The 22,791-nt window shown below is 33.1% G+C and overlaps 1 protein-coding gene across 7 annotated transcripts in view; it reads left to right on the top strand.

Moving 5' to 3' along the window:
* PSPC1 (paraspeckle component 1) overlaps positions 1-22,457 on the top strand; it is a 54,689-nt gene extending 32,232 nt beyond the window's left edge. For 2 of the 7 annotated variants that reach the window (XR_014175191.1, XR_014175193.1), the window contains 3 exons: positions 19,972-20,047; positions 21,083-21,155; positions 22,258-22,457. Coding sequence is in view for 1 of the 7 variants with exons in the window: in XM_081950733.1 (XP_081806859.1) it covers positions 1,826-2,011 (186 nt within the window). In the remaining 6 variants the exon portion in view is untranslated. Of the gene's footprint in view, positions 1-1,825; positions 2,633-19,971; positions 20,048-21,077; positions 21,210-22,257 lie in introns of those variants that run through there. The other 5 variants (XR_014175192.1, XR_014175195.1, XR_014175194.1 and 2 more) reach the window with 4 other exon arrangements.
* The last annotated feature ends 334 nt before the right edge of the window (positions 22,458-22,791 follow it).

Below are 22,791 nucleotides of genomic sequence, written 5' to 3'. Positions count from 1 at the left end.
AAAAATAATAAGACTTCCCTGAAAATAAGGCCACACACTTATTTTGAGGGTCAAAAGAAAATAAGACCCTGTCTTATTTTCAGGGAAACAGAGTAGTTATATCTGCAATCTTCTTATGTATGTATTGCATATGTAATATGGGATGTAAATATATATTATTTTCTGTAAGAACATCGTGCTGTTTTTTAAAAGAATTATCAACTTAATTATTGTATATCATTTGCTGAAGAAATCGCTTTTCATAAAGTGATTTGATATACCTAGTTTCTAGGTTCAGCATGTCCTGTCCATATTATTAAAACACATGATGAGTCCATTTCTCTACTTTTTAAGGGAGGAAAATAATGAACAGCATTATGATGTAACTAATAAAGAGAAAATAATGGTTAAGAAGGCACACTGATCTTTGTCAGTAAAAGAACTGGAAACTATTTTTAAAATTACATGATCTACACCATTTTCAGAAGAGCTGAATTTGTTTTTCAAATCACTTCAGCCTAGTATATTTGGATTATTTCTGATATTATTACATATGTAATAAAATATTTATCTATAGGGTTCTTATTTTATTAAAGGAAAAAGTAGACATAGCTAAACATTTAAATTTGCTTAATTCTCCTTAAACATGTATCTGCTGTTTTTGTAATAAATTGGATAATAACAGTACCTCACATCAGAGAACTTTTCTTATAAGGTTTCTCGCTTAGTATCTTCTCATCTACTCAGGTAATACTGCAATTGATCAGAGCAGATTTGCAGGGAGTGGAATGGGCTCAAGGAAAAGGATGCAAAATTATACCAGTTATCTACACAGCAATTGACCCAGAAAATGAGATAATTACTGCTGGTTTTATAATTTTTAGCGTTAACAATATAGCAATATTCGTATCAGTGACTTAGTTTCTGCGTTACATTCATTTCAAGAACCAGAGTTTGCTGTTCTCTGAAAAATCTGCTGCTGCTGGCTTTGGATTCATATTTTTAATCCCAATTGGATCATAAAGTTGGAGTTGGCCAGATAGGCTATTAAGTCATTCAGGGACCTTAATTAAAATTTTCTCTTAGTGAGGCATTTAACATTCCTATTAATTTATGTAACTTTAAGCAATGCTTATCCGTGTAATGAATTAGCAATTTTTCAAGATTATGAAATCTCATTTCTCTAGTTTCAAAAGAGAAAATGATAATTTTGAATTAGGACAAACTTAATCTGTTAGGTTACAATTTATATTTTAAAGACATTAAATATAAATTTGGCTGTAAATGTTCATGTGAATTACATGAAATCAATCTATCTATATCTATCTATCTATCTATCTATCTATCTATCTATCTATCTATCTATCTATCATCTGTCTATATTTATGGCACACTTCTAACAATGTTGAACCTAGATTCCTGTTGCATTTAGCTCTCTTAAAAATTAAGTTTAAGTAACTTCTAAAATGTACTTTTAATTTCATTTCTTTATACATATTTTGATATACTTTATGCATACTTAATATACTTAATATTCATACAAACTTAGATTTTGTACAGAAGAGTCAGAATATAAAATACCATTCATTAGAATTTGACCTCTTAGAATGGTTACACTTTGCAAATCTATTCCTTTTAACTAAATGAGCTGGTTGTCACAATATTATTTTGACTTTTTAGTTTACATTCAACTTTTAAAGGTAATGACTAAATTAATTGCTCCTTTCTTCCTTCTATGTGTCATCCTGATTCTGCTGGACTATCTGCTGAACTTCCTGAAAACGTCATATTTCCCCTATTTATTGTAATTCAAATTGGGGGTTTGTTCTAAATGGACTTAATGTAGCATTCTGAGAGATTTCCTCAAGGAGGCCCACCACAAATGGGTTCACCTATGGTTAATAGACCAGGCTCTGAAACTCCTCAACCAGCTATGGGTGGTGTAGGTGCCGTCAATAGTGGACCCAGTGGCTTTGGTAGAGGAAATCCTGGGGGCAGCTTTGAAGGACCTAACAAGCGTCGCAGATATTGAAACATTCACTTTTGTACTCTTGTGAAATTGAATGAATGACTATCTGGTGTTATAACTCTATATAATTTCAACTGTTACTTTTGAATGGTTTTACTGTTAATATAGACATTAACCTTTTTTTGTAAACTATATAGACTTTTTTTTTGTATTTAGTCATAGGCTTAGGATAGTGTAGAAATAATGCACTTCATTTTGTACATCAGTTGTTTGTGACTACCACAAAATATAATGTGACCATGCTGTGAAATTTGTGAGTTACATGCTTACAATAAAATAACAGTTTAAATGATTTGAAACACTGCTATGAATACTATCTTAAAATTTAATTGTAAGTATCCATAATTATTTTTCTTTGACAATGCCTTTCTTTTGGGGGGGGGGGCGGTGTCTGCTTTATCCATTGTAATTGTATGACAATAAAAATGCAGCTTGCAATACATAGAAAAAGTTGAGGTTAATGCAGCTTTAGAAAATATGAAACTATTGATAAGCCTATATAGATTTGTGTTTTTTAAATCAAATGTTATTTTTCAACAACATGTATAAATCTCTTTGGAATGGGATTGTTATCGTAATGTAATCCTGTGTTTAAGTTCAAATAAACATTTTGAGCCTTGAAAACCTACAAGTAGTGAATACTCACCTTTGATCTTAACTAGATTATGAACAGAAATAATTTTGAAGGAAATACATTTCAGATCATTTAATGTATCATTAGTGCTATTTGCAGCTGTGCTTCCTCTGTAGTGGATTTATAAAATATATTCAAAGTGTTCTTTTCCCCCAAAACAGATTTTCTTTTTTTTAAATGTGCTAGATTCCTATCTAATATTAAAGGAAATGCTTTGTTTAATAAATTCTGGAAACATTAGCAACTACTAGCACTTAATAATTGTGGTAGACAAAATAATTTCAGTTCTGCCCTTCATTTAAATATATAAATCTTTTCTATTTTTCCACAATAGCCTATGTCAACTGGAAATAAAAATAGAAATAGAAAACTATCCCAGAATTTTAGATATATAATGCATATTAAATGTATAAAAACAATATTTTAATATATACTATTATAATTACAGTATCATGAAAGCATTTCATATTGGATATTTATTTTGTTTTATTTTGACCGCTGTATAGGCAAATCAAGTATATTAGAGATACATGGAAAATAGCTGTTACTGCATAAGCATAGCATGGAGCCATGGTGACTTAGTGGTTAGAATGCAGTATTGCAGGCTAACTCACTGCCAGGAGTTTGATTCTGACCAGCTCAAGATTGACTCAGCCTTCCATCCTTTTGAGTTCAGTAAAATGAGGACCCAGATCGTTGGGGTCAATATGCTGATTCTGTAAACCACCTAGAGAGTGATGTAAAGCAATATGAAGCAGTATGTAAGTTTTAATTGCTACTGCTATTTCATGTTACATGAGTGGACTAAAGTATATGGTTAAACATCATTTATTGCCAGAGCAAATTTGATAAGATTATTTTTAAGAAACAAGATGGAAGCTTTCTCTGATCTCATATTTATATGAAACTAAAAGATTTGCCTAGGATATAAGGGAGTGTGTGGAGCAATTGATTACAGGTGTTATGATTTCATTACACAAATAACACAGCTTATCTACTTGCGTCAGATATTACCATGCAAATATGTAATTGCAGTATTTGTATCCTTGGTTTCGTAAAGGAGACCCACACGGTCATATTTTTATCCATGAAAAGGTGAATGAGTATCTTTATATTGATACCGAATAATTCCATTTTTCTTGTTCTATTGACTGCATAAACTATAACTAGATTATCAGTTCTTGGAAATTATACCGGTGCTATTTGTTTAAAAGAAACACTTCCTAGATTTACATTTGAAGAATTACAGTATATCTTTTAAAATATATGTATATGGCTCTAATTTTCAGTACTTCCATTATGTCACTCTTAAATAATAAAGAGAGCATGCACTCAACTATATTTAAGTCACAATATCTAAATAAACAATAAGTTCAAACGTTTTGACCGAATCGGAGGGTTGAAACATGATGGTAGTCCTTGTTTAATGATGTGATGTCACTTGACCAAGCCTCTATATGACAGCTCCAGCACTCCAGTTGTCCTTGTTAAGTGTTAAACATGACACTACTTGGTTACCATTTACAACTTCTTGACAGCTTCCCCACTTTCCTGCATATTTGCAAGGATTGTTTTTTTTAATCTTTTCTTCTAACATTCTAACAAAGTTTAAGTTTACTTTATTGTCATTGCACCTTATACAACGAAATTAAATTTGCACCATGAATAGGGATAATGTGATATTACTGTGGAACTGGAACTTAAGCTAGTAAAAATACCAATGACAGAATGGGTTATGTACAAGAGCTTAGATTATTGAAAAGATAAATGAAACTGATGTTTAATTTACTGGATGATTTCTGCTAGTTTTATTGAATTCTTCTGCACGCAACACCTTTAAAGAAAACATGTTTTCCAAGAATGCATGGAAATTACTCATTCCCAGGAAAATATTTAGTTGCTTTAAGGGTTTTCAGTATTAGTTCTTTTGAGAAGCACCAGTTTTTATAATTGGTTCCATCCATCCATAATCTTTAAAATGAAATGTATTTAAATTATAACTATATTGCACCTTAATTTTTTTGATGTGCAATTTTTAAAATGAAAAGTTTGTTTAAATACACTGATATACTATTAACTCTTCTGAATGTGTTAATTCACTATAGACCATTTTGTTTCTCAACTTTTTTAAATTCCAGATTTCTAAAACATCCGTTACCTAATCTGTCTGTTACCTTGGGTACTAATTTTAATACTGATATTTGGAATTGATTAGCAAAAACATTTTTAAAATAAACACTGTCAACAGAAACTTAACTTCTTTTTAAGCCTCAATTACGCATATTCATTTAAGATTTCAATTGGATTATCAGTGTATGTTTTCATATAACAATAAACCAACATTTCTTTGGGGAATGGTTTGTTAAACCAGAAAAAAATGAAACAAGTAATCTGACTTTTTTTTAGCCAATTCCAGATTTATTTTCTCGTGAAGTCTTAGTATCACTTTATAATGCTTTGTTAAAACCACACTTGAAATATTGCATCCAGTTTTGGTCGCGAGCGTATAAAAAAGATGTCGAGACTCTAGAAAGAGTTCAGAGAAAAACAACAAAGATGATTAGGGGGCTGGAGGCCAAAATGTGGTTGGGTATGTCCATTCTAAAGAAAAAAAGGACAAAGGGTGACATGCTAGCAGTATTCCAATATTTGAGGTACTGCTAGAAGGAAGAGGGGGAGAACCAAACCACCTGAAAGCAGGACAAGAAGCCATGGATGGAAACTAATCAAGGAGAGAAGCAACCTAGAACAAGATAATTTTTTTGACAGTTCCAATTATTTAGTGGGGCGACTTGCCTCCAGAAGTTGTGGCTCCAACACTGGAGGTTTTTAAGAACAGAGTGGACAAACATTTGTCTGAAATATGGTATAGAGTTTCCTGCTTGAGCAGGGGGATTAGAAGACCTTCAAGGTCCCTTCCAACTCTCTTGTACTTTTATTTCTTTGTATAGAAGAAATGAATAATGCAAAGTAATATATTCTTTTTAATTCCAGGAATAAATGTAGGCTATATTCTAATGGAATGGACACATTCAAATCATGATCTTCTGTTGCGCTTTAGCTTCAGTGAAAGTTCCTTCTTTCTGCTACCATCATTATGCTATGGTACCACATAGTCACTTGTGTTTGGAAGGGGTTCTATTGAATGAAATATGATTTACTTTTCATTTACTTTACTTCTTAGTCAAGCAAATTGTCACTATTTATTATGCTTATTTTTTAGATGTATTTATCATGTAATAAATTTTTATTTTACAACGGTTTATAAGACCAGTAATTATATAAGTTCAGTTCTTTTATAATAAACTGATCTTTCTGAGCTTGGCATTGTCCACATGTGTTAGATTAAAATTCTCATAACTCCAATCAGAAATTAAATTGTTTAAATATCAGGATTTGACTGCAGGTGGGCATTCATAATATGATTTCTGATTCTGGTATAATGATTGATTTAATTATTGGTTTACATAGTTTACATATTTTTCAGTGTGATTCTGGCAATGGTACAGATTAAATATAATCGAGAAAAATGAGCATATGCATATCTATATGGTATGAAAATGCACATGTTGGTACAAAACATCCATAACCACCTATTAGAAAACTTCGTAAAATGTAAGAGAAAAACAAAAACTTGAGTTCATTAATAAGTGCTTTAGGGAAAGCATGTCCAAAAATATTCCCAAGCATAGGTGGACGCAGGATAATGCAATAAAAAGTTGGAACATTTAAAAACCATAATTAATATTTGAATATCTCTGATTCAAGTCTTATTTTTTGGCTTGGATAATTCATGTTATCAATGTAATCACAACAGTTTCATAGAGTACCGTATGAACTGATATTTTTAAAAACTGAAGAGTATTTTTCTACTGTCTGAAGTTTAAAATATTGATGCTATCGTATTCATAAAAATAACTTGGAAGATATTTTTTGTCAGAAAGAGGTTGCTCAAATTTAAATGATTTTTAAAAATCAAATATCTAGGGTACAGATCCAGTATTCATGAAAAGTAAAATCATATATATGTGTGTGTATATATGTATGTATTACATTGGACTACAGGTGGTCCTCGACTTGCAGCAGTTCATTTAGTGAACATTTAAATTTAAAAAGGCCCTGAAAAAAAGAGATTCATCGTTTTTCATACTTACGATCTTTGCAGCATCTCCTCGCTCCTCCAAATTCAGACACTTGGCAACTGATTCGTATTTATGACAGTTTCAGTGTCCTGTGGTCATGTGATCAGTTTTTGTGACCTTCTGACAAGCGAAGTCAATGGAGAAGCCTCAACTACTACTTAACTACTATGTTACTAACTTAACAACTGCAGTGATTCACTGAACTATGGCAGGAAAAGTTGTAAAATGGGCCAAACCCATTTAACAACTGTCCTGCTTAGCAACAAATGTTGGGCTCAACTGTGGTTGTAAGTTGAGGACTACCTGCAGTTTGGCACTTGCTTTCTAGAGATATGACATCTCTAATAAATAAATAAATATAGTTTTTTCTTCCTAGTGTTTTCCCCAAGTACAGGGTCTCTTCTTTCCCACTCCATCAAGTGAGTATTCAACTATTGATTGCAGCAGGAATTGACTGACTGGTTTGTCCCAAGTCTGACATTGTGAGCTGAACGAGTGATTGGCCCAAAGTCACCCAGCCGGCTTTCATGCCTAAGGCAAGACTAGAAGAACTAGATTATTCTTAATCAAACTCTTGAATATAAGCTTTATGTTGGTTTGAAAATGAACTTTTTAAAATGTTGGCTAATAAAGTATACCTGATCATGATGGCATTATTACCAGTATCACCAGTGTCAGAATTTCTACTATTTTCTCATGTGTTTGAACAGGAATTTAAAATACTTTTACTGAAATATTATTATTCTACCCTTCAGGATGGACAACATACAGTAAAAATTCATAGGGAACAACGATTTTAGCAATCCAATTCTACAAGAAGAAAGAAACTGTAGAATGACATTTTGTCTAGTAATTTTCATACTAGTCATAGGAAAAAGAACTATGAACTGGATAAAATCATTTAAGTTACATATCATTAACATCAAATTATGTTTGATGTGGAAGTGAGGTGTAGTTTGAAAAAAGGAAATGCATAGGAAATCTTTTACTGCTAAGTAAACTGACTAAAGACTTGAATTGATTTGAATGCGCTTTTTGCCATCAAAACAAATTCTAAATCTGGTTTTCATCTTGGGTGAAGATGTTTTAACTTATCTGCATTTTTTCGGAGGGGGTGGACAGTTTACAAAACAACGGTGCTCTCAGATGTTAAAACCAAAAATTGTTTTCCCTTTCTATTTGTGCACAGGAGATGAATAGCTTTTAAACTAGCTATAGTTAAACTTATAACAAGGAACTATGGTGAAAGTGGGCAATGGAAACCTATTTTTGAATATTTAAATTTAGGCTTTGGAAAGTATATATGTAATTTTACTTACTGTATAATAATTTTGTCTAGAATATCTTTGCAGTTAGATTTCACTATATCTAACAATTATTTTCGATACTGCAACAAAAAAGATTCTCACGTTAAATATTTCCTAACTATTCTGTTGTGAGTGACTGAGGATAATTCCGTGATCTCTTAAAACGTGGATGTCTCAGACAGCTTCTTTCTATATACATCTATTACAAAATGTAACTATAGAATGTTTTATTTACCGTACATTATCCTATAAACTATATACAAAAATATGGAAGCAGCAATGATTGCTTTATGGAGGTGCATTGGTTAGAATGCAGTACTGCAGGCTCAACTCTGCCCACAACCTGCAGCTCAATCCTGATCGGCTCAAGGTTGACCCAGTCTTCCGTCCTGAGATCGGTAAAATGAGGACCCAGATTATTGGGGGCAGTATGTTGATATTTATAAACCACTCAGAGTGCTGCAAAGCACTATGATGCGGTATATAAGTCTAAGTACTATCGCAGATAGCCCTCGCTTACCAATTACAGTTGAGACTGGCAAATCTTGTCACTAAGCATGCAGTTGTAAAATGAGAAGTTACATGACCATGACTGACTTTAAAATATCAGTTCTGACTGCATTTGTTAAGTGAATCACGGGGGGTTGCTGAGCACGGTATCACGTGGTTGAAATTGTGACTTCCTGCTGGTTAGAATCCAGCTGTGAGGGTGACAAATGGTGATCAGGTGACACCATTGGGATACTGCAAACTCTTATAAAGGTGTGTCAATTGCCGAACATGTAATTGTGTGATTTTACAAGGACCCTGCAATGGCTGCAACTTTTGAGTACCAGCCATAAGTCTTTCACCACCATAGTATTTTTGATCAGACCAAGTGGTTGGTAAGTGAGGACTAGTTGCATATATTGATCTGCATTGTTCCATTTAGCTCTTCAGCATATAATTCAGTGAGGACTAGTTGCATATATTGATCTGCATTGTTCCATTCAGCTCTTCAGCATTTAGCTCTTCAGCATGATAATGAGTCTCTAGAGCAGTGTTTCTCAAACTTGGTGACTTTAAGTCCTGTGGACTTCAACTCCCAGAATTCCCCAGCCAGCTATGCTGGCTGGGGGATTCTGGGAGTTGAAGTCCACAGGACTTAAAGTCGCCAAGTTTGAGAAACACTGCTCTAGAGGTAGCACTGTGATAAATCTTATAGAACATATTTTAAACTTTTTTTTTAACCTTTGTCATGCAGAAACATGTAAACTTGACTTTACAAACATTGAGTAATTTCAGTTGTTTTTGCAAAATTTTGAAATTTAGGTAGGTGAAAATGTCTAGTTTCAGCAAAATTGGTGATTTAGAAAAGCAAAGCTTAATGGCAAATTTATGTGTTTATTAGATTTTTATCCCATCATTTTTTACAGTATAAGAAACTGAAGGTGGGAAACAATACTCTTTCCATCTCCTCTCTTCCCCATAACAACAGCCCTGTGAGATGGGTCAGGCTGAGAGAGAGTCAAAAGTCACCTAGCCAGCTTTTATGCCGAAGGCAGGACTAGAACTCACAGTCTTCTGGTTTCTAGGCCAGCATTTTAGCCACTATACCAAATTGGATTTATGTTTTCCATATAGATATCACAAGGTTAATTTTCAGCATCACTACCTAGAAGCAGGAATGAGTCTCTGTGGAAATTTAGGAGAGCTGTGGTAAAGCAGACCATATAATAATTAAGTTAAGTGGCCAGTTCTCTGATTCTGCATAAGGTAGCTTTCTGAAAAACTATCAATAAGTTACATTGGAAATATTGTTTCTGTGAACGCATAGGGGCTATGCTGTTGCATCTATACCATGCTGAATATAAAGAATATGGTACTGAAATAGATCTGAAGTTACATAAAGTCTTATTTCAGTTTATTCAGTCATTTTTGTTTTAAATTTTACAATATTATGAAGTTATGGTTGTTTATGATCTAAATAAGAAGTTGTGAGATGTCAGCATCTGATGGAGCAGCAGGATGTCTGTTTAAGTTACAGTTGGTGAGAGAAATTTAGAGTGATCTGTATTCCTGAAGTACTGTGATATTCAGCGTGATCTGAGCTTCATCTGATTCCTGTTAAAAGGTAAAGATTCTGATCAAACTCCTGAAATATATTCTACGGAAGCCTTAATTAATTCATTAATGAAATGAATTGGGTCAGTATTAAATTATTTTTTTTTTGGAAAATTTATGAAATTTTAAGATACTTTCAAGGGACTAACTTGAGTCAGGGCTGATATTGAGGGCCTGTCCCCATAAAAAATACGTCGGTGGTCTCATGCTGTTCATGATACAGTATTGTGAAACTAAACCATGTTATGATCGAAGGGGATCTCTGCTCATCTCAGAGAGGGTTTTTTCCATAAAGTATTAACAGAACCATCACCAAAGGCTCTGGCCTCCCATCAATCTATCATCAATCATTAGTCTGTAATTGAAGGGTATGTCCAATTATTGTTTTAGTTCCCAACTAAATGCCCACCAAATATCACTTGGTAATGGCAAATATTTACTGGCCACTCATGTCATTGGTCAGAAGTTCAACACAAGGTAATGACTGAATAAGAGTGAAGTGTATGGACTAAACATTGTTAGTCAGGAAGCACAGGAAGTCATGCACCTCACATTTATCAAAATCTACCTGCATGATTCAGCAGGCTATTGGAATGTATTCCTTGAGCAGATGAGAATAAACTGAAAAAGTTTGCCTTGAATGAGAGTATTTGGGGACAAGATTGTGTTCCGACAACAGAACATTATGTCTACTGAAAAGTGATTTAAATATTAGGGTGTTTCTCAACCTTAGAAGCCACCTTACAATAATAAAAGGAATATAAAGTTTGGATTGTACAACAGAATCTACAAGAGATTGTCAGACTACACAAATCTGTGATAGAATGGCTAGGTAGAGTAAGTTTCACATTTTTAAATGGCCAGGCCAAATTTCTGTCCTTAACTCAAAGGAAATACTACGATATGAACAAGTTATGTAGGACCATCTAGAAATAACAGTGAGTTGAACGACAGGAGTATTAGCTAAAAGAGTTATGATTTAATATAACTAAAGCTATGGCTTATATATTTCCAACAAGTCATTAAATTTTGGCTTGTAATGATATGACACGGTACCCTGTTTTGTATGTTGTTGTTTAGCTAGATGTATTAAGGGGTTTTAAATGAGGCTAATATATTGTAGACTGTGGTATTGCAAAATCATAAAGAATTTATTTTACCACTATATACTGATGTTTTGAAAGGCTGAAAACTGCACTTTAGAGCATTAGATGACTAAAAGAATTTCAGCATTTTGATATATTTAAAAAACAGAATCAAATATATTGACCCGGAGGCTATTAAATATATATTGTGAACATAGTTGACAATTCAAGTGATATTTCATAAGGAAATAATAATTATTATGCATATGTAAGCATGCATAGTTCTAAAGATGATAAAATATGAAAAATCATTTTACTGTGATTATAGGTTTAAGGAAATCTATTATATTTGCTATTTTAGCAAAAATAATAGTTTACCATATCCAGTGGAAAGGTTGTTTAATGTTTAGCCAAGAATGCTTCACAGGGGATACAGCTCAGTGCAGTAACTTAGATTTCCCTGTCATACTAGCTTTTTAGATATTTTAATGTATCATTTGTATTCAAACTGGTGTCTCAAACATGCTCTCTGACATTCCTTTCTTTGCATATTAAGTGAAAAGCTCAAATTACAATATTTTTATACTATTATCCTATGTTCAAATACTTATGAATTAAACCATAAATTTATTCTTATTAGATATTCTTTTAACAGAGGACTATAGAGTATAAGAGTACAGTATGAAAAAAACTAATCCATAACTTTCTGCAATGGCAAACAGCCTCTCCTTCCCCTGACATTCTTGCACGTGTATGGCGTGGCTTAAGAAGTTAAGATCCAGAAAGACTTTTAAACCTGCTGTCTCTCTTTTGGAAGTGGAATTAGGCTTACCCCAGTTTCTGCTGAAATTAAAGGTAAGATTCCATGGATATAAAAAGACTTCCAATATTTCTACTGCTTGGAAAATTGTTTAAATGTCGATAGGAAGATTTAAAGTTTGCATTTTGTTTCCCTGTCAGATAATTTTTTCCCCTACAATTATCCTGTCTATAAGTCATTAAGTATTGTTGGATTCAGCTATCTGTTTTTGTAAGACTGAGATACGATTTCTTTGCATTGTTACAATTTTAACTGTTTCAGTAATAACCCATAGGGTTCATTTTTAAATTAATTTTCATCTCACTTGGAAAACTGTACTGCACCTATATTATATACGAGCATTTTAAGGGAGTATGAATATTAAGTTCCCTTAACCCTGTGTGTCATTTGATTCTTTCCTTTGTTACAGGTCTATAAGTAGATTTAAAATATATTGAAGATGTGAGCTCATGTCAAAATATACTCAGGTCTTTCAAATGTTCTTTGAAATGCAAAAATCGTGTGTTTGTTGAAATTCATTTTCTAAATCAGGTATTTTACTAAGTGATTCCATTTGCACCATTTGAGGGAGTTTCTTCCAAAGTTTGCAGTTTACTTTCAACATGCAATTTATCAACATTCAGGAAAAAATACATTTCATTTTTTTTTACAAATTTTAACATGAAAAATGCATACGGTATATAATATATATTGTAAATAAATAGCATTGTTATTTCATTTAAAAATCCAATAACTATAAACACGTGATATATCAGAAAATTTCTTATTTTCCTATTAAATTGAGACAAGAATTGGTAGATTACTATTTGTGTAATGCTGTCTTCTGATATTTTCATTTCCCAAAGCAACTCATTTTGAGTGTCACTAAGGAACAGTGAGAAATAGAGTGGGCAGGCGGTTCTGGCAGGAGATAGACTTAGTGAAATGTTTAGGGACAGAAATTTATTTTCCATCAGGCATTTTTGGAAGCATCCAGAGAGGATCCTAAATGTCTTCACAGATAGTTAATTTAGTGACTGACTAAAGTCACAACAGAACTTGAAAATAGTGAGTTATGACCTTTTTTCACATTTATGACCGTTGCAGTAGTCCCCCCCCCCATGGTCACATGATCAAAAATCAGATGCTTGGTAACTGACTCATATTTATGACAGTTGCAATGAACAACAGTGACCTTTTGCGACCTTTTGACAAGCAAAGTCAACAGGGAAACCGGATTCATTTAACCGTGTTATCAACTTAACAACTGCAGTGAGTCACTTAACAAACTGTGGCAAGAAAGATTGTAAAATGGGGCAAAATTCACTGAACAACTGTCTCACTTAGCAACAAAAATTTTGGATTCAGTAGTGGTTGTAAGTTGAGGACTACCTGTACTTTCTGAACATGTAGGTTGGACTCACAAATTCTTGTTTTTATAGGATTAACAATATAATTCAAGTTTCTTAAGTCATATTTTTCTTTTATTAAGTTGTAGATAGGTTCTTCAGATCTCTGCTTTTGTGTTGATATACGTTTTAAGCAAAGTATTTGGTTAAATGGTTCCTTAATTTTTTAATACATCTTTATGTTATGAAGACAGGTGAGAATCTGAAAGCAATGTTTTTAATTATATATAGGTTGAAAATAATAAATTATTTTCTAATTTACAAATGTATTTACATTAACATTTAATTATAAATAATATTGATAGATTGCCCAATCTACGTACATGCTACCTAATTCAAAGAAATGACAGGAAAAAAAGATACCATTGAAATAGAAACGTTCTTGAGAGTAAAACAGCATTTCTTTATTTAGCCCAACAGTGACTAAATTGAATCTGTTATCTGTAAATTCAGCCTTCCTGAAACTCTGCATACAGTACTTGTTATAATGGCATTCCTAATCCAGACACTCTTAATCCAGGTATCTCAAGTAATTTATAATTCATTGGATAATAACATTGCACCAAATGTTTTCCTTGCCTGATTTATACTTTGCAGTTGCTATTTTGTGGAACAAGGAATTTTAGTGTAAAGGGCACATACATAAAAATATAAATATATTGATCAGCTAATGCACAATTATTATTTTTCATGTTGTAAAATGTTATTTCTGAAATGCTGTTTTGTAAAATGTTATTTCATGGCCTACGTTATTTCTGAAACAGTTTTGACTAGCTACCCATATATTTTTACTGATGTTTTGAATATTTGAAATTGTACTATGTTCTCCTTTACTTATAGAATACAAATTATGTTGAGATGAATTCATGTGTTTCCTTTGACTCAATTAGGATAACTTCCAAAATAAAAGCCAACTTCTAGTTGCAAAATACTGGCCCGGCATATGTTCTGTTACCATGAGTTGAAATTATCTGCCGTTACTGTGTTATAAAACAAGAGAAGGGATATAATACTGATTCATGGACCATACTTGTTTTTCTTGCTTTTGGTTAAGCATTCCAAAAGCTGCTTCTGTATTTGGCACTTGAATATCTATTGTAAGTTGATTATACATTACGCAAATTTGAATGAGTGCTTTTGCTCATTATTGATAATTTAGTTTTTAAAAGCACATGCAGTAAACTTTAATCATTTTTCTTTGAGCCACATACTATTTTTTACTTAATTGAAGTGGGAGTATACAAGCGTTCCTTTACATGCGAAAAATTATGTATGTGTATTTCCAATTTATAAAATACTTCTTCCGAGTCCACAACAGTAAAAATGTTTTTTTTTGGCTGTACTGTTATATAGTATTAGATAATTTTATGTACATTTTAAAATAATCAAGTGAGATTTGAAACTGATGATATTGAATATATTGGTACAGGAAAAATCTTTACTGAAATTGTAAAATAGGGCAATCTGTTTAGGGAATAATAGCTTTGTTTAGGGATTCAGAGAGTTAAGTCTCTAACATAACAGCATATTTTCCCAGAATATTTGAGCAATGTTTCTTAATGTAAAACTTAATACCACTGGTTTGTAAACACCTCCTTTAGTGCTAACTTCCCCCCCCCTCTTATTTTTAATATTTAAATTTATCTTAGTTTTGAAGAAAATTATAAGAAAGTGCTACAGGTAGCAAGACAGTTAAGTGAGTTTTGCCCCATTTTATGACATTTTTTACCACAGTTGTTTTAACAAATAACTGCACTTGATAAGTGAATCCTGCAGTCATTAAATGAATCTGATTTTGCCCATTGGCCGCTTTTGGGAAACTGGCTGGGAAAATTACAAATGATGATCACATGATCCTGGGACAGTGCAATTGTCATAAATACAGGCCAATTGGCAAACACCCAAATTTAAATCCGTGACCATGAGGATGTTGCAGCGGTCGTAAGTGTGAAGACTGGTCATATGTCGCTGTTTTCAGTGTCATTGTAACTTTGAACAATCATTAAACTAATGATTGTAAGAAGACTACCTGTATATACATACCCATTTTCCAGATTTACTTTTTTAATCTTAATTTTGAGGAAAATTGTTAAAAAGTGGTATATCCCCATTTTCCAGATCCCCCCCCCCAAAAAAAAAAGAATGCCTATTTCATATGAATGGCTGCAGTTCACTGCTTTCTTTGTAAAACAGAAATGAAATGAAACTGAATGGGTAGAAAATACCTAAATACAATGGCAAGAAAACTCCCGTGAGTTTCTTTTTGGTACATTGGTGACCAGGTCATAACTGTTGTGATAAGCACTCTAAGTATTTTTTCAAAATAGAGGATTAAAGGGCCACAGATAAAGCCACAGCATTAGATAGTTAGATATAAGCAGTGTAAATAAAATACATCTTTTACAAATATCCAATTCAGCAAGCTTTTAGCATATGGAAGGTTGCACTATAACTTACCCTCAAACTTTGCCATTACACATATAGAATAGTTCCATTTTCATCTAAAGCATATCAGAAAGAATAACAAGAGAATTTCAGATGTTCTTGCCATACTCTGTTTATTAAATGCATATTAAGACTTCCTGTAACTGAGCAGATTTTTCATTTCACAGAAACTTAAAGATTATGGGCCATTTATGCCATCCCTTGCTCAGTGAAGGAATCCACATGAAAGCATCTCCCATTTAGGCATACAGTTAACTTTTCTCTTTCCCAATCTATAGGTTTGCCTTTGTTCTCATGATTCACTGTTCATATCTGGAGTCAGGTTGCTTCTTTCTAGATAGCATAGTGTTTTCTTACTTGCTTCCTTAGCTTGCCTGTTGCTTCTGGCAACAATACACAACTAGACCTTTTCTAGATGGATGCCTGCATTGTGAAATGTCAAGGTACCAAGGTGTACCAATGCAGAGATATTTTGTTTTACTTTGTTTTTATCTTCTTTATTTTGAAATATATGTATATGTATGTAATATATATGTGTGTGTGTGTTGTATTTGTGCCGATAAATAAATAAAGGGTTCTTTATTTATTTATCAGCACAAATACAACACAAATATAAAAAGGCAACATTAAAAATAAAAATATGGTTTTCTGCCTGGATGGTCCTCTGTAATGAGACGAAGGACAGAAAGGGGGAGTAGTGAGCTCCCTCCCATATTTGGGCATACCAGGGGTTGTAACACAAATATATATATATAATGCAACGTTTCGGCAGGATCTCACCTGCCATCTTCAAGCGTGGGCTTGAATATATATATTTGAAGGAAGCTTAAAAGGGTTCAGTAGAGGAGGAAAAAATCGTGGGAAATCTAAAATGCAATATAGAAATCTTGGGGGGAAAGTAAGAGCAAGTAGTATAAGAACTAGTGTACACTATATTGGTTTTTATATTGGTTTGCAAAAAATCAGTGATATTGGTGGAAGCTAATTTTAGATATGTTTCATTTCCTCTTCCGTCTCATTTAAATTTTTTGTGCTGCTTGACACTATTTTGCATCTCTGTATCTTGTTGCTAATCCTGAAAGGGAAGTACTGCGATGGGGATATATGTAGAACTGGAATGGAAATATCTTTAATAAATAGGTAATATTATGCATACTTGTTTACTATTTTCTGAAAAGGAATGAATTTGAATATTTTGCAGAAAGTGAACTATTGACAGAAAGTGAAAATACCTGCTGCAATAAAATTAAAGGAATTGTCATCAAATGTATTCGAAATTTGTGGAAATATGACAAATAATTGTATCCAATCTATTTTGTTCCCTTTCTTCATAAAACAAATGATTTGGTCCAAAGGGGAAATACTATGCAACAGACTATATCTCTCTTTCAGCAAGTCTTTTGACTTAAGTCAAATACGCCATCCTCCTTAAATAAAGTTGAAAAGTGTGGACGGGAAAGGACATAATGGGGATACAGTTGCTTGAAATGCTACAAGTAAAAGGTAACATTTTTAATGGATTGATTGATATAAGAATGGGAAACGATGCCAGATAGCTTTCCGAATATGAATCCTGAAACGAGGAAGGATGAGACTCTATATTTAGAATATTGGAGATCACCGTCAAATGAAATGATATTGCAACCAACGTTTTTTAAAAGTTGAACGTGATAATACACTGAATATACTTTCTGTTGATTACATTATGAAACATACACATTATTAGCATATCACACATAGGGAGCTAGAATTGTTATAGTTGGCTCAGTTTTTCATTTCTGATTCAAGAAAGATGTGAACTAAGCATTTCTCAGCTAGGTTCTCTAACCATAATGCAGTATCAGATCAGTGGTATTTATGACATTTCAATAAGAACAAACAGTAAATTATAAATACAATTTAAAAATTGAATATATAAGACAGCAGAATCTACTCAAAAATGCAGTTCCCTTACTTTAATATTGTACCTAGATTAGCAGTTAAACACTATACAGATTGCATTGAAGAAACTTTGTTAACTCTAGATTGGTTATTGTCTTGGTTTTCCTCTTTTAATTGAGTTCACCGTGTATCTTATTAGATGGGATTGTTGGAACCCCATTGTAAGCAAAATTAAATAACTCAATGTTACTTCCAATCGCCAGTTCCTTACAATTACAATGGGCTGCATTATTTTTAAACTGAAAACAAGATACATGACTATCGGTTGTGAAGCAGGGACGTATTTGCCTTATTTTGATTTGCTGGATACTCAACTCAACTGAACAAATCCAACACTTAGATAAGTAGTATCTAAGTAAGTTATGGCATTTTTCAGACAGTTTCAATGGTATTGGTGGGATTTCAGCACCAGATCACAATGGAAAACTTGTCCTTCTGTTATATTTGGGAGTTGCACAATTACATATATACATGCCATGCACTCATGAATACATACCTACAACCCATGGTTATAAAGTTAAGACATTTTGGAGTACAGTTGGGGAGGGGGATACTTTTTAATGCAGTAGCTTATGTGTTGTTCTGAATGAACAGACTCTGAGATTTGTACTTATCACCCTAATGGTAACTGCACTGAATCCTTACTATTTTAACCTTGGGCTAATATTTGCTGGAGCCAAAGAGCCTCCTTTCATACTGATACAGATTAAACATTTCTATCTAGTGTTGCTGCTGCTTTTAAAGTGGAGCTCTTTCTTTAAACAGCTTCGATTACTTTATTTGTGTTTAAATTGGTATTGGAAAATATTGACATCATAGACTAAAACCAACGTTTCAGGGTAAAATCTTAAAAATTGTTTAATGAATAATGGATCTTCGTTCATAATTTTGCTAATTAATATGGTTAAACTAAAATGTTAAACATTTACTATACTTAAAATAATTTTAAGTTTCATAAAAATAACAAATTTAGTTTTCTATTTAAACTAAATACATTACAAAATTGTTTATTCAATTTATTATCTAATAAATTGCTTTAATTGTGAATCTTTGCAAGTAAAATTCCTATTTGTACTCTGGACTGGAAATTAAATTCAACAAACTGTTTGTAAAAGAAGTGAAAGAAGTTTGTATTACTTGAACTGGGGCTATATGTATTACTTAAACATTGATTATGTAGTTAGAAAAGCTGGATTCAGTGCTTAACATATGATTGCATTTGAATTAGATACATATTCAATTATTTTTACTGAATTCTGCTTTTGCTAGTGTTGTATCTGGGCAGTATCCTGCTTTCTGATCCAATGATCGCTATTCCTTCCCATACATTTTCAAACATCTCTCTGCAATGAAATCTTCTAGAAATGGAGAATTAGTTTATTAAATTCTGTAGTCTATATGGTTTTGAACAGAATATACAGAGCTTTTTAAAGAGATCCTTGAGTTGAGCTCAGTTCTTGACAACTGCAACCAGGTGCTTTCTTGGCAGCATTACACAACAATTGTTTTAGAAATTCCAGTACCCTGGTCATTCCCACTCCGCTTCCAAGATCAGCATGCTAAGCCAAATTTAATGGAATGTTTTTACTGTTTTTTCCTAGTCATTTATTAGTAAAAGAAGAGCACTATTACAATACAAAATGCTACTTTTTATCTGTCTTCCAACTTTATATTATCCTATTTTTGAATGTTTTTAATGTAGTCCTATTTTTTGAACAGAACATATCAGTTTTTCTAAATGTGTTTGAGGAGAACCTTGTCAGCTTTCAGTTATACACGGGAAGGGTGATGATGGGGAAATTAATGTGTTGAAGAGTATGCAGAACATTCCCAAATTATAAGGAAAGTGGTAAGATAATTTGCACTGTTGAAGTCCTAGTTTTTAGAAGAAGAAGAAAAATTATATTTTTATTTGGGATAGAAATGGGTTTTCAGTTTTACGTATACCCCACCTCTCAGAAGGATTAATTTCATTTGCAATAGGTAATTCTTAGATGAACTTTGAGAAATAAACTGAAGATTACAGTAAAGCATGTGTGGACAATAACGTACAAGGAGAATACTTTCTTTAACCAAGTGTAATTAAATATCTTTCTAGGAAGCTGTTAAGTTTCTGAAGTATGGCTGAAGATGCAAAATCACCTGGGAAGGATGAATTCTTTATAATATTTCAGGTATCTTTTGTTTTCTCTTTACATCTCTTAATAACCAATGTTATGTGGAAGCTTCTCAATGCTCAATTTATGCCCAGAAGCAATCATTTTTTCTGTAAGAAGCTGCTATATACTCCTCACTGGTAAGGGTGACCAGCTGAATGACAGAACAAGTTCCATAATATATTGGGGTCCAATTGGAAAACATATTTGAAGGGAACAGAGGTATCCAGGGGGCATCATCACAAAAGTCAAAATTGTCACCAATGGTGCAAATGGTGCTGTCCCTATTTGTTTTGTTTTTTACATGCATTACTCATGTAACCCATAAGGAATAGTTGTACCATTGTTGTTTCCATCATGACATTTAACCATATTCTGAATATACACCTGGAAGGAAGCTCAGTTATCTTGTAAGGAGATGGACGGCATAGAAATGTAATAAAGGAGTATTTGAGGCAAGAGTTTTAATCTCTTAAATTATTTTTAAATTTACTGGAATACTGAAAATGTAGGAGCATACTTAGGCTGTTGGTATATTACTTTGGAGCAGTGAAGCCTCTTTTCAATGCAACCTAAACTTCATCTTAATATAGTTTCAAATTTAATAACATCACCCCCATTTGGCCTAGATTTTACTTTAACTTTTTCCTCATCTCAACCAATCATCACTCTGGGAATGTTAAGTCACTTTTTTCATGTTAGATAACATCGCGCAGTAGATTTAGGAATCTCTGTATACTGATGATGTTCCCTGGAAAGTTTGAGCTTAACTCCTTATCAGTTTCATGTAAATGTTGAACAACATGAGGGAGAAGATGAAAGTCTTAATGTAATATTAATTTTGGTGTCCATGTCTAAGTTTTAACAGTACAGAGTAATCTTTCAATAGCACCCTCAGGACTAAGCCAAATAAAAAGGAATGGAGTTATTCTCTCCTCTCCCCCCCCCCCTCCCCAAGCCAGTCAAACACCCACGAGACCAAATCCTATCAGATTTAGGAAGGTAATCATGGTTGAAATATAATAATGACATGTTGAATGTTTTTCAGGACAGTTGCACCATGCAGAATTAAGAAGCAACTATGATCTTGGGGTTGTATTGACAAAAAGGAGGAATCATCTTAACGGTAATCATTAAAGTGACCAGTAATAAAACAAGGACACCATTTTGAAATATTGAAGTAACTATCTATTCAATTAGGAATAAGAGTTCTATGGCATACAAATGTCAGTCATATTTTTCATTAAGAGTGATTTCCCATGTAACAATGTTTAAAGGGAGAAGTATGGCATTTAAGAAGAAATTTGCTACTCTAAATTCCAGTGTCTTTAAACTGAAAACAGCCATGCTGAATAGGGATGGTGGGAAATGTAGCCAAACCAGGTTGAGGAAGGAATGAACAGTGGAGGGAAACCTGATCTGATGAAATGCCAGATACGAGAACAGCAATTTTATTGTTGTTATACTGCTTTTAGTCCCTGCATATTTTTTCTCTCTCTCCCCATTGACTGTAAGTTATTTATACAACAGTCTTCCCCTGTCTCTTCTAGAGTGTTCCTTGATACTCTTTTAACTTGAAATTTTGGGTCTTAGAAACAGGGCAGTACTCCATAATTGAATTTTTTAAATTACCTAAGAGGTAAGGGCTGTCTGCAATTCCTGAAATCTTTGGGAGCAAAAAAAAAAAGGGGGGGGGGGTATAAAACCCTACTGAAAACTTTATTGTGTAGAAAGCTCTCTGAGAAAAATTGATTCAGGCCTCTGAGATGGGAAATAATATCAGATTTTGGTATATCACCTTTAACCACACGAAAGAGACTAGCCCTAAAGTACATGTTCCAATTATAGTTTCATGTTTATTTCTAATCACTTTACGCTTCTGAAAGTTGTAACGGGACTAAACAAATGTTTGGGCCACGGGTGTCAAACTCAACATCATGTTGCTGTCATGTGATGTTTCATGATGTTTTTCCCCTTCGTGGAGCCAGAGTGGATGTGGCCTGTGTGTAACTCATCCGGCCCGTGGGCCAATTGTTGACACCCCTGGTCTAGGCACTGCACACAAAGCATTTCTCAAACCACTTCAACTTCTAAATTGAAGTATACATTCATCAGAACAAAATGTACTGAAGATATAATCACATTAGAAGTTATATATAGTTATATTGTCAGGTCAGGAAAACTTCGCGAGTTGACATATATTTTATTTGGATTATTTGTTTTTAAAGGTTGGAGTACAGCTTCAAAACTTCATCCAGCTTTTGCTTGAAGAATCCGTCTTGAAACAAAGAGAGCCCCACACTATTTGGTCAAATATATTGATCCTGTGAAACTGAAGAGAAAACCTATATCTGCATAAGAATAGTGCTGGAATTGAGTATTTGTGATAACTAAGTAAATTTTCAGTCATTAAATGATTCCAAAATTAGTTTATGCTTGCTCCTTCATTTTCATTTTTTGTTATTTTGTGTGTTAGCATTAAAATAGTGATTTCTATATTATAGTTCATATTTTGCAAATCCCATTATAGGAGTAGCCTTGGAAGAATGTAATTACTGTTTCCATTGTTGTCGCAAGTTACTGCATTGTGTGTCCCTAGCTCCAAAAATTGCTGTATCCAGCAAAGTGTCAGCCTTAAAGGAATAGGTTTGTGCTAGTGCAAGGATCTCTATAGAGTCCTTGGTGCTGAGCTTGGTTGTTTTGCTTATAGATGTTTCATTACCTATGTATTCATAGTGCTTAGAGTGTTGATTTGTTCAATG

Source organism: Natrix helvetica (genome assembly GCF_964273705.1).
Source record: "Natrix helvetica genome assembly, chromosome: 4".
NCBI classification, from domain to species: domain Eukaryota; kingdom Metazoa; phylum Chordata; class Lepidosauria; order Squamata; family Natricidae; genus Natrix; species Natrix helvetica.
The sequence above is the reverse complement of the archived record's forward strand: the minus strand, read 5'-3'. Positions and strand labels throughout refer to the sequence as shown.